Below are 13,910 nucleotides of genomic sequence, written 5' to 3' on the forward strand. Positions count from 1 at the left end.
TGAAATAATATCGGCATTATAATTATTAGAACTATGAGGATTTTTTTAGTTGCCTATTTTGTGGAGGCCCCTCAGGACTTGGTGACCTACGCGCAGCGCGTAGTGCGCTATGGGAGTGGCGGCGCTGCAAACAACGCTATGGAGAACACAAGAGCCACCACACATTTCTGGACCGAAGAGCAGACAGAATTTATGCTTAATGTATTGAAGGAGTTGAACATACTAAAGTTCATGGTTCTTTCTCGAAATGTTGATGTTGTTGGTTGTTGTTGGTGGTGGTGAAGAGGTCAAGCGGAAATGGCTGTATCACCACGAGTTGTAATGAAAACAGCGCCACCTATCGTATCGGATATGACATGCTTTCGGCCAATGATTCAAATTACTCACTGCCATGTATATTGGGATAACAGCAGATCCCCCAAAAGATAGCAGAGTCCGACTAAAGCAAGATTCGAATTATACCATCATGTAAACGCACTGAGTGTGTGCGTTGCACATGCCAGGAGGCTGGTTGTTTCATTTTTAGAGAGAACAGCTGGATTTTCCTGCACAACGTAACCACACACACGTACACACACACACACACAGTCTTGAGCAACTTTTTGCTGCTCTTACTGGAGCGCAATGCTTTCCTGCTGTTCACACTCACTAATACACACAGCGAAGGGAACACTGACACACACATATGCCGACCCATGCAGTTGTGTAACCTACACATGGTAAAACACACATAAACGGTCACGGTGCTTGCAGATTGCTTAACCTTAGACCCTCATTAGAGAGAGCAGGGAGAGGGCTAAATGACTATTGTAAGGAACTGGTTCATTGAATTTGAGTTTTCTGAATGATAGCAAATCAATGTGTGTCTTCATCGACACAATGGCATGTATATTTTCCCTTTCTTTGTCTCTCTGTGTATCTTTACCCACGTTCTCCCTCTTGTTGTCTTTGCACACCTGCAAGATGTTCTTGCCCCTGTCGCATTTAGACTCAATCACCGCTTCATTATTTTGTATTTGTGTTGTTTTTTCAAAGATAAGGGCGAGCCGACGGAGAGGAATCAGGTACAGAGTTAGAACGAGTCACAAGGACGCACGCAGAGAGAGAGAGCTGGCTTCCGGAGAGGTGGGTTGAAATCCCTCTGCTGCATCTCGGCAGCTCCGTCTCTGCCCAGTGGACGCTGCCCACTCCTTTCCCAACGCCCGATGAGAAATGAATCGACAGCGAGAGGGTGACCTGTACAATCAGGTACAATCACTTTTGCAATCTACTTTCTGAAGGTTCGTCGACTCTATTTTCTTCTTCTCTCACCTGCCTTCTCCCACTCTCTTCTCCTTTGTCCTCACCTGTCTCCCATCCATCGATAGCTACACCGTTTTCCCCCCCCTCATGTTTTGATTTTTTCCCGCTACTATTCCACCCTGTCAACATTGTCAGTCGGGCCCTTGTGGAGCCGAGAAGATTGAACCACAGATTGAACAATCTATTTCTGTAAGGATACATCAGTGTCAGACCACTCCATCTCTCGCTGTCTGCATCCAACACGCACACATGCACAGCTATTCTCGATTGAAACGCTCCCGGTGAATAGACACGGTGTAACATTCCACAGAAACACTGTGCACGTGTGGCATGTGTGAGTGTTCTGCTGTATATTGCTGTTCCTCAAAATGTTTCCCATTCTCTCGTGTCAGGCTGGCATTTGGTCAAATGAAAAAAAAGAGCAGGCGAACACGGCATGTTTTGTGTTTTCTTTCCTCACAACAAGCTTTTTCTTCTCAGTTTTCGTTTTTTTTTTTAAAAACCAGCAAGAGGAGAGAAGAGCCTGAAAGACACAACTTACACCATTCGCAAGTTTGGTATTGAAAGTTGTTGTTGTTGTCTTTCACAGCTGTTATCAGAGGCTGCATAATTCATTTGATGGAGGGACACTTGGCTGAAAGCGCAGACATTTGGAAAGACTGAGTGTTCTAATTTAAAACTGAGGGCTGGATTGGTGGATTTTAATTGGATGAGGTCAAGGGTGACAGGAGAATATCAGGCCAATGACAAAGAGCTAATTTCCTGTGGCAGATGGGGGCTGGCTTGGCTGATCAGACACATGGTTGGGTAGCTTCAAACAGCATTTCAGACGGTGTCATATGAGTAAAATACTCATCATCAGACACAAATAAAAGCTTGTCTGCATTCAGGAAAAGAGAACAATGACAATACACTACCGTTCAAAAGTTTGGGGTCACTTAGAAATGTCTTTTTTTTTCAAAGAAAAGCACTGTTTTTTCAATAAAGATAACATTAATCAAAAATACACTCTATACATTGTTAATGTGGTAAATGACTATTCTAGGTGGAAGTGTCTGGTTTCTAATGAAATATCTCCAGAGGTGTATAGAGGCCCATTTCCATCAACTATGTGTTCTAATGGTACATTGTGTTTGCTAATCGCCTTAGAAGACTAATATCTGATTAGAAAACCCTTGTGCAATTATGTTAGCACAGCTGAAAACAGTTATGCTGGTGATATAAGCTATACAACTGGCCTTCCTTTGAGCTTGAAGTTTGAAGAACAAAATTAATACTTCAAATATTAATCATTATTTCTAACCTTGTCAATGTCTTGACTATATTTTATATTCAATTTTCAATTCATTTGATAAATAAAAGTGAGATTTCATGGAAGACACACAAAATTGTCTGGATGACCCCAAACTTTTGAACGGTAGTGTATGTGAAAAGCAAAAGTAGTGTCTCGCTCACACACACACACAGACGGCAAACATACCGTAGACTATGACGGTGGCCGTAGTGCTCCGTCTTTTGGCCACGATGTTCTTGGCCACACACGTGTAGTTGGCTGTGTCCGACAGACGCGCCTGTTTGATGATCAGGTTGTGGTCGATGGTGATGTAGAAGTTTCGGTCCTCTGCCGGGTCAATTATTTCTTCGTTCTTCAACCACTCCACCTGGGAGAGACAGGGGCGAGAAAATGAGGTCAGTATAAAGGTTTCGAACAGATCTGGACTTTATCTAATTGTAGAAATGCCCGCCAAGTAAAACAACTATAGGGAAAACAGATAAACAATTATTCATTCATTTATTGTAATGTTGCAACTTCAACAGAGCTTGCCAGTTAGGGCAAATTAATAAAAGAATAACATAATATTGTTCTCAGAACTGATCAACCGCAAGAAAAAATGTTCGCAAAATACATTTCTCTAAAATAGTCCATCTGGGGGAGCAAAAAAGAAAAGAGGGAATCCAGTTTGGTTGTTTGGGTTTAATCTTGTTTTCAACTGGTCCAGATGACAATTCAAGATGGTACGGAATGACAACGCTGCTTTAATCTGGTTTCTTTTGTTCCACATAGAACGAGCTTTGAGGAGACGCCGCCATGGTAAATACAAATAAATAAATGTGTGTAAGACAAAAGGCTATGTGGCTATCTTGTTGTCTGTCATGGTTCATCCTGTAAAACATAATTAAAACATATTCAGATGAATCACATTTAAAATCCACACGCAAATAAACACACTTTGCGAGGTAGGATTTAAAAATAATAGGACTAATGAAATGATTGCCTGTATGAGGTTGTTTACACGGTTGTAAAGGCAAAGACCCTGAGCCCTTCACATCAGGGGTTACAGTGTGGAAGGAGGAGAATATCCCGAACATATGCTTTCACAAGGTACTTTGGGTGAAGGGTAGGACAGCGGGAAACTATCCTATTTATGAGCCGAATCACATTTCCTGAGCGCTGTATTTACTGGTCCAAACCCTCATAAATTCAGCCTGTCCAAGTTTTATGGCCAGCACATAAATGTCCGAGTCACGTTGTTTAATTCACGTTGTTTAATTTCCTCCACCCGTCGCATTAGGAAATGGAAATTTGAGATGTAGAAAAGAGGAAAGTCAGTGTTACTCTTGGGCTTACTGCCTGCTCAGGCTCGGCTGTCATTCTTCTCTCTCACTTATTCCACCTGCTGCTCGCTCTGATCTTTAGAGATTCAGCAGTGCTCTTTGGCCGGGGGGCTCACTGTAGCCTTGAATTCTCCATCTTAAGTGAAATGCTGCATGACCTTTCAGTTTCCATTACAAAGTAAAGGTTATACTGGAGAATAAAAGCAAAGACAAACACAAACACACATATAAATATATATATATATATATATATAGAGAGAGAGAGAGAGAGAGAGAGAGAGAGAGACACACACACACAGTGTGAATGGTCAGTCGAGGAGTTCATCCTTGTACTTTACAAGTGCAAAAAATGTCACGTTGCTGTCTGGCAAACCAAAGCAAATACATGTGTGTCATAATAATTAGTATTTGTTCATGCTCAGGGTAGTTATATAAGCTGTACTGTGGTCACGGAGAAGAACGGCTGCACTGGAATGCAGTACATGTGCTGCACTTTGTCTCAGAGATGTAAGGTCACTGGTTGGACTCCACAGCCATGCATATACACCTGATATAGACAGAAAAGGTGAAGATGGTTCACATCATGCCACAACATTTATAGTGAGAAAAACAATGTCAATTTATAATCACATGAGTAATTGAGTTGGAGACCTGAACCTGTCGTCTTGTGTCAGCAGCAGATATTGTGGCAGAGATATTCCTACTTTTAGATGGTATTTTACTCGTTTGTTATATCTCAATTGTAACTTCAACAGATATGTTTAACTTTATTGGCTTAGCTCCTCACTTATAATAACATGATGTCAGACTTCCTTTACCATATAGCGTGTGCTAAACCCCATCAGGACTTTAAAGATTATTACTCGTAGGAACTATGTCATAGTTCGGAAATGATGCTTTTGGAATTGTGGGAATGATTAGGTTTAGACCACTATTGTCATTACGACATCATGAGATTGGCTTCCATTATTAAGTTTGAGATTGTTTTAATAAAAATAGAAACGACTACGACTGGCAGAAGACGTTTTCCTTTTCGACTCCTGAATTGTTCTAAGCGTACAGTTCATGTCAGGAAGTGTCTCATCCCTGACTTGAATTTGCCGCTCGCTGATCAAAGCCGCACTATAAAGTATCTGCAGGTGAGCAACAACTCAGGGGACGTGGAATATCGAAGCGTGAAAGATGAATTAAGTTAAACTGGATAAAAAATGAAAATGATCCAAAGTGAAGTCTCAGTTCATGAGCCCAGAGGCTATACATTTGAACACGATTCACAAAGTTCCACCATAACAGAGCACGGACACTTAAACTCAAGTGTCGTGTTCAATGTACAAAGTATCATCAAACTAACTCATAATACTACTCAGAATTGTTGCATCACAATCTACTATTCTAAACTCTTCCTGACTTGTTGAAACTCTGCTGTTCATGTTTTAACCATTAAATCTCTTCATTCTCAAAACACTGTTAATAAACTGTCAGTCGAAACCAATGAGCTCAACTTGGCCACCAAGTCGTCCAATAAATTAACCCGCGGACCTTCTAATTTATGAATTGCTTACTCTGGCTAATTCTACTGCAGTTACACAATATGTGTGTGTGTGTGTGTGTGTGTGTCTAATAAGTGTTAGTTGCCATTGGATTAAAACCAACAGTCCTTTTGCGTCATGACACATCCTATATCAGGGAAATCAACTGTGCCATACATACAAATACACAAATGATTCTTTTGTATTAAAAATCCTAAATTAAAAGTGTGAGCGCATACAACTTGCACGTTTTTGATCGAACGTGACTGACATTGTAGGGATTATGTATTTATGTGATCCGTTGCTTCAGTCATCAATGCATGAATCATTTTAGCTTGTGCGGTGAGCTTTAGCTCCGAGATGTCTGATCATATCATTTCCAAGCAAAACATACTAATACTAATGCAGGCCTTCACTGGCAGCTTACATTCATATTAGTTGTAAGCTCTTGTGTGACGACGAACTGAAAATAGCGACGGCCTTTGATGATGCCTGAAGGTTGGACTGATGTGTCCTCCGCTGGGCTCAGACAAAGACGCCACATGTGGCGGCTCGACTCGCCGCCACCGCATCATTACCCACAGCTGGTGTCAGAGAGTGTGTGTGAATGGCAGAAGGTGGCTGATTGGATCAAGACAAACCCCGGGGGAGAATGCGTATTTGTTAGTATAACTCTTGCCCCCACATTGCCTGGCAGTCACGCACACGCATGTGCAGACGCATGTGCACAAACACACACACACAGACACCATGAATATTTTCTTAATTGCCATGCTGTAGATATCAAATGATGGCATTATACATGCCTGTGATCTCTCACACACACACACACCTTTGACACACTGACATGTGCACACACATAAGCAAAACTCTTGTCCTCTGTTTCAACTGGAACACGATTTTTTAAAAAAGGTTCAGGAAAAATCCATCCTCTTTTTTTTAAGACAAAGAAATCAAATGGCTTTCTTTTCAAAGGGAGGAGGGATTTGTCTGATCAATTACACACTCACTTGGTTCATGGTTTTCTTTGTGTTTCAACCCAGTGACCAAGACATTCATTTGCCCACAGGTATATTTAAAGCCTTGTGCCCCTGAATACTAGATAAAAGGAAGTTTGTCTTCCCTCACTTTTTAATAATGTACGTGCTTGTGCTGTTTGGATATTGTAATGTATTTGTAGGAAGGGATCGATACATTATTATATGTAAATACTTCCGTAGATTGTCTCACTCGCAGCTGAAGGACAAATGTCCCCTCACTTGCTGTGCAATAATAAGACGGAAGAAAAGGGTCATATATTGCACAATCATGTGCATCTTTCTTCGTCAGTGAAACAAAAGGATTGGTCGCATGCTGTGCAAGATAAAAGCAGGCCATGATATAAAGATATATATACTCCATTTTGTTGCACTTGAGATCAGCTCAACATGTTTTGAATCACAAAGCTTTGCCGTATATCTGCTACCGAGAGCCGGGACATCATAGTCACAGTGTGTCAGAGAGAGAAACACAGTGTAAATCTTGCAAAAGCTAAACAAATGGCACACAACAGAGCAAGATGTGAGATAACAAAGGATATCTATGACAAATGCTAAAATATGACATGCTTTGTAGAGCACGACAAAGAGCCTCATATGGGAGTTGATAACAGTGTCGTGCTCCAGCGTCTACGGATACAATCTTCCATTGAATCACAACATACATTTTTTAAAAGTAGCAGCAGGGGTAAATACACAGATACACAACAAGGGTATGACGAAACACACCAGTCACAATACAATCTGATTATGCACGACAGGAACACCAAGCTGTACTGCATGTGTGTGTGTGTGTATGAGAATCACTGAAGTGTTAATATAATCATCCCCTTGATTAGCTGTATTATCTGGATCCCTTTAAGACCACAGATGAGCTACCAATGTGATTACTCTACCTCTTTGTGGGCATGGACTGAGTGTGTGTTATTTGTCCCTCCATGATTTTAATAATTCCAGCCCCCAAAACAAGCACCCACTCTAGCGAGCGTTGACACTTCATTTCATGGCAATCTGAGGCCAAGGTGTTGGACATCAGAAGAGAGAGACAGTGGACAGACAAGGACAAAGAGCTAAAGTCCTCTTTGTGTCAGCCGAGCACGGGGCTTGTTCAGGACAATTGGTTTTAGTTGCACGCATTTATTTGGCACATCTGTGTCTGAATCATTTGGAGGATGTGCCTAAATGCTGATTCATAAAACTAAAAATAAACTAATTGCATCCGAGTTCTACGTGTAAAGCTGTTTCCTCGTTAATTTTATGTCTACCCAAGCAATCCTGTTTCAGAAAAACTACCTTGATATCATTTTTTTTTGCCAAGCAAGTTTTAAGGGAAACATAATTTATTGCTGAACTATTTCCAGTGGCAGCTTTTTAGATTTTTGTGTTCAAAGTGCAGGACTTTGACAGGTTTAGTAAACAAACTATGGTTTGTGTTGGTGAAAGATCATTAATCTGGTTATATGTTAATTCATTGAACATTTAGGTATACATTTTGCTTTTCAATATTTGACAAGAATTTCTCCTTAACAAAAACCAAGTTCTTCGATAGCCTAATCAGATACATACGTTGTGCTTTACTTGCTATGAGTGGGTATATTTATATACATACAATATAGAAGGCCATGTCAAACTCTCACTCAGCGTCCAACAGTAAAGTTGAATGCATTCTGACGGGCTGCCTTAGGCGAACGTTCGCTTTAAAAAGTTTGCATTTCATACCGACCAGAGCTGAATACAAAAATGTACTTGCTTGTGTAACATCCTGTGTGCTTCCTGTTTTATTTTAAAGTCCTGTCTCTTGTGTATCCTCTGTTTCCCTGCACTTCCTGTCCCTGTGACTGTCTGCCCAGTCGCTGATTGCTCATTCAATTCACCTGCCCTCAGCCACTCCTCTGCCTCCTGTATGATTGCAAGCCCCGCCCTCATTGTTTCCACCTGTGTCTCGTTCCCCGTGTATTTAGTCTGTCTCCTCTTTGTTCTCTGCCAGATCGTTTGTGTACTTCCCGTGTGTTGCCGCGCCTTTCAGCCCGAGTGCCTCGTCCTTGTGTGACTTTTTGCAAGTAAAGAGTGTTTTCTTCACCTCACCTCGACTGCTGCGTACTCCTCTGCTCCTGAGTCTCTGCCACTGCCCTCAGAAACGGTACAGAACATGACAGCTTTGCACGATGCATTGTTGACATTGGGAAAGATGTGCATATCAGGTTGTCTGCCAGCCTCTGGGAAAACTACTACTTTGCGTACGTTTGCATAGACTTTTATGTGTAACTTTAGAGAAGCATATTCCACCCGCCAATCATACCAACCTACACAGCCCATATCCTTCCTACCAGCAAACACACACACACACTGCCAGATGTGCCACATTCATTATTGGCTCTGACCAGCATCTAGAGAGCCATCGGCGTAATTGCTGTTCTTGTTTCCATTTTGAAACACTCGCACGTGCGCGTATGCTCACATAGACACACTAATAAAGCCATGAGCACATGCACAACATGCGATATGCCAACCTAGTTCTCAAGAGCCTGGTCAGTCTAGTCAGAAGAAAAATAACCCCGGACAGTGATAAATAACAAAGGAGAAAAGGAGGACATTAAAGCAGGAAGGCAAGAAACAAAAAAGACAGATCACAGATGAAAGAGGGTCAGAGGAAGAGCCAGGACTTAAGGAAAAGACAATAGTGGACTGGAGGCAGGCTGGAGAAAGCAGAGCAGGTGGGAGAGAACATATTGGGAGGCAGAGACACAGACAGAAAGAGAGAGAGCGAGGAGAGGTGGGATGAGAGATTGGTGTTGGCAGAACACACCATCCATCTTTTCTCTTCTGCTGCCATCAGCTTTCTTGACACAAACCCAGACAATTGGCTATAACTGTGTGTGTGTTCATCAGAGGATAATACCAACAAATGACACACACCTACACACAAACGCATCACCCGACTCCTGATGTGTAGCTAAGTAAAATAGTAATCAAGCTATTCATGAGTGCAGTAACAAAGGCCATTACTGGCTAATCAACAATCTCCAGACTCAATCGAGGAAAGCTAATAGAAATGTAATCCAACGGAGCACATGAATATGGTGAGGACTGGATGTGTGTGTGAGTGTATGTGAGATTCTATGTGTGTGTGTAGATATTGGATAAAACAATTAACTCGTTCTGATGAGATGAACAAAAGGACTGTGTGGTTTCAAACAATTACAGGAGAGTAAGCGTCATTGTGTGAAAAAGCCCGAAAACAATTGTTCTTAAATTGCTTGCCTCAGCATCAAATAAGTGTAGCACTTAAACTGAAATCAGAGTCTAAATGCACCAAATGAAACTATGACGCACCGGGAAGTGTTTCTTTTCCACCTCGTTCACTGTGATCAGCGTACGAGGGCAGAGCACAGCGAAGCTGCTGAACCTGCTGCTGCTGCCGTGTCCTCGAGGGGAACGCGTGGCAGCTGAATCACATTGAGTTTGTTCAAGACAATTAAGATGCATTTCTATCCGTATACACAGAAATAGGAACTCTGCTATCTTGCATCGAGCACACTCAGACAATAGAATGCATTACCAACTGTCCTTTGATTGATGTGGTGAGACATCCCTTCTTTTAGCACATCTGTGCTCACAACATAGTATACAGAATGAAGGAAACATCCAGTTACATTAGGCATGCTTCATAACATTACCTCTGAAGTACTGTATTTTGCAAGGACACAAGTAGCAACCATTCATTTAGGAAAACAAGTGGCTGTGCATATTCTGCTCCCTCCACACTGCTGTGACTTCTCTAGGCATCTCTAAATCTGCTAATGTGTAGCATTGTAACCAAAACAAATGGGTGTATCCAAACCTCTGGACTAGATGTCCTCTTCACGTCAAGGGCTACCCCTCACTGCCACCTCTCCTACAGTAACACAGTGTTTATCTGCACTGTCCTGTTAGTCATCCCTTATTTTAAACCAAACAAAACCTTCCTTTGTATTTTGGCCAACGAGTTTAGCCCCTTGCGGTTGGTAGCATACACAGAATATGTATTATAGTGTCTTGTTTTACGTACTCCAAAATGACTTAGGCTATATGCCACATGTTCCCAACTTCAAATGTATATTTTAAAGAGTGTGTATCTATTAAATAAGTATAGTGTAGGTGTTTAAGAACTAAGTAGGAACATCTAACATAACGAGGCAGGGACAAATAGTTTCTCTTTGGGTTGCCATTGTTAAGTTGTAATAGTTTATTTTGATAACATCTGCAGAGGTCTTATGTTTTAAATTAATACATATAGAAAGATATTATAAAAGAAAATATTAGGGAGAATATTGATATTGTTATTAATGTATTATGAAGCATAGGGGTAATGTTTACTCTATGCAAATGTAAATGGCAAGAATTAATGTATGTTGCATGAGAGTGACTGTATGTTAGTATTATAGATTGACGAAGCCGGTTGAATTCCGTCAAGTGACTTACAATAACAAGGGACTTTTATTGTGAAAGTGACTTTTATCCCGATTTTCCTCATCCACGGAGTTTCATACTCAATTTCATTGGCCCCGGTCAAAACGTCACTTCCGGTCAAGTCACTAAACAAGTATTTTCACAATAAGAGTCCCGTCTTGTCCGCATTAAAGTCACTTTCACAATAAAAGTCCCTTGTTATTGTAAGTCACTTGACGGAATTCAACCGGCCTCGTCAATCTATAATACTAACATACAGTCACTCTCATGCAACATACATTAATTCTTGCCATTTACATTTGCATAGAGTAAACATACCGCTATGCTTCATAATACATTAATAACAATATCAATATTCTCCCTAATATTTTCTATTATAATATCTTTCTATATGTATTAATTTAAAACATAAGACCTCTGCAGATGTTATCAAAATAAACTATGACAACTTAACACCATCAAAGAACTGCCTCTTACTTAAAAGCTTGATTTAGTAATATATGGCAGGAGCAAACCATGCTGACAAGAGGCCTTCTAAGAGACAGGAGTCATACACAAGCAGATAATACGGACAAACAAAAAGGAACTATGTATCAAAGATACGGACAGGCCAAAGAAAGTAGAAAGATACTGGTTAGAAAGATAGAAGAGACATACCACTAAAATAAAATACAGATAATGTATTTGTTTCGATGCTATATTTAAGAACAGTGTTGATGTCCATGCAGTAGTTGGGGTCAGTAACCACTCAATGACATTGATTGTGGAAACTGTGATGCCCCTGCAGTCCAGCTGTACTATTTCATATCCCCGTCTTAATTGGCCATCCCTTCTGGAGTTTCTGTCTGCATCCTCACTCCACTTGGGAGGTGATTAGGACAAACCTGCTACTGCGGGGAACTAACCAACCCACTACAATACGATACACGGCAGGACTGGGCCGGCCGAGCAGATTGTGAAGGTTAACGAGAGGTCACTGTAGACGTGCACACATATAGAGCGGATGTAAGTGAGTAGGGCATCCGTGTGTGTGTGTGTGTGTGTGTATGTGTGTCAGTGTGTCTGTGCCTTTATGTGGGCATGCCAACACGGGATTTTAGAGGCTCTGACAGCTTAATTAACTAGATCGAAGGGAGTGACATAAAGACCTAATTAACCACATGGACATAACTGGGCCGCGGTGGACAATCATCCCACACTGATGTTCGAAAAGGCATCTAAGAGTTGTTGTTTTTAGCTTTTTATTCATTGTTTTTAGAGTTTTTAATAAATTTTTCAATAAATTCATTAAGAACACATTTTATCTTAGTTAGTTTCCCTGATATGATGTGAAGGCAACAAAGAAAGACAGAGAAACAGGCCGAGAGGTTACCATATATATTTGACCATTACATAATTCCATAAAAAGTGATGGAGTATTTATTGTGAATTATTTATGTTTCGTTTCTGTAAAAATGTACATTGATATGCCAGAGATATGTTTTGAAATAAAAAAGTCCATTGCATGCGCTTGTACTGCACAATTAAAAAGAGCAATATATATATACTTCACTGTATAATCTATTTAAACTGATGTGTGGCCAAGAGCAGAGAATTCTCCGAGGTCCTGTTTGTGAGATGAACTAGGGTTGAACGTATTTTCGTAGAAGACTCGTATACCACTAGGAATTAAAATGTAGGATCATCAAGGATGATGTATATCCTAGAAATAATCTCCAATGTGCAGTAGAGAGGGCGCTCTTCAAAGTAGCCCATACAGACAGAACTGGGACACAGGAGGACACCAGGTCGGACTGGGACAGGCCTACAAAGGTCTATTAATAACCTACGACTCCACTGCACCTCGGTACACTTCAACTGAATGATGCATGGCACACACGGATGATACGCGAGTCATATTTTACTCAGCTGTGACTTGTGATTTTAAGCATTTAATTGGCCAGATTCAGCCCATGAAATCATTTGTAGCTATAGTATGTCCCGAGAGTTACATTAAAGCCACAATGTTAATGGTTCCCTTTGTACAATGTAAGCTTGTAAATTATATAAAGGAGAGAGTGAACGAAGAAATTTGGAGAACAAATAGAAGCAGGTGAATCGAAGGAGAGGTAAAACAAGGAACTTGCTGAGCACTAAAGGAGGTCACAGATGTGCAGAAACAGAAAGCTTGCACTGGCTTCTCGAGAGTGCACACATGGACGGACGGACACACGCACACACACACACACGCACGCGCGCAGACCCAGCGTTACCTCTGAGATTTAACACAGGTGCAGATGCTTCACAGTGATCGATTAGAGTCACCCTCTCATGTCAACATTCAGGAGTGCAGAGAGAAAGGGAGAGCGTAAGATGGATGGTGACAAATCTCAAGAGAGGGTGGGATATATAGAAACCGTATTTCAACAGCAGGAAGGAGCGAGAGAAACATAGAGAGTTAGCGAGGCAGTGATTATTGTGAAGGAGGATGTGGAAACAGGGAGTGCAGGCTAGGAGCAGATATCTGTGGGTGATCCATTAAAACTAATGCGACAATAACAACAAATAGGAAGAGGAAGCGAGAGAGGGAGCCCGTCGGGGGAATGTGAGGAGGGGGGATGGAATAAACAGGGATAAATGAAAAGGAAATGAGGGAGTATGAGAGAGAGGGAGGGCGATATGGAATTTCTGTGTTATGTCACAATTAGGGATGAAAGATGGAGCAGAACTGGGACGGAGAGCGCTGAGTGGATAGAGGAAGGAGTCTAGAGGAGATGGAGAGGATGCACTGGGGAACTCTAGTTGGCCTAACACATGAGGCATGTGAGGAATGCTGGGGAGAGAGGGACGGAAAAAGGAGAGCAAATTCGGAAAAGACAGGGAGAAGTTGGCGAAGGTATATTTTTACCTCCGAACGCCGTCTCAAAACACGGGGTGTGTCGATGTGAAGAAGAAGGAGGAAAAAAAACTCATCAACAACTCGTTTACCAGCCATCTC

The 13,910-nt window shown here is 41.4% G+C and overlaps 1 protein-coding gene across 1 annotated transcript in view; it reads right to left on the reverse strand.

Annotated features, from left to right (window-relative positions):
• Positions 1–13,910, reverse strand: part of LOC130196108 (netrin receptor UNC5C-like) — a 174,350-nt gene that overhangs the window by 13,137 nt on the left and 147,303 nt on the right. Inside the window, exon 5 of the mRNA XM_056417971.1 lies at positions 2,783–2,963. Coding sequence (XP_056273946.1) covers positions 2,783–2,963 — 181 coding nt within the window. The remainder of the gene's footprint in view (positions 1–2,782; positions 2,964–13,910) is intronic.

The sequence above is a fragment of the Pseudoliparis swirei genome, chromosome 7 (genome assembly GCF_029220125.1).
Source record: "Pseudoliparis swirei isolate HS2019 ecotype Mariana Trench chromosome 7, NWPU_hadal_v1, whole genome shotgun sequence".
Classification (NCBI taxonomy): domain Eukaryota; kingdom Metazoa; phylum Chordata; class Actinopteri; order Perciformes; family Liparidae; genus Pseudoliparis; species Pseudoliparis swirei.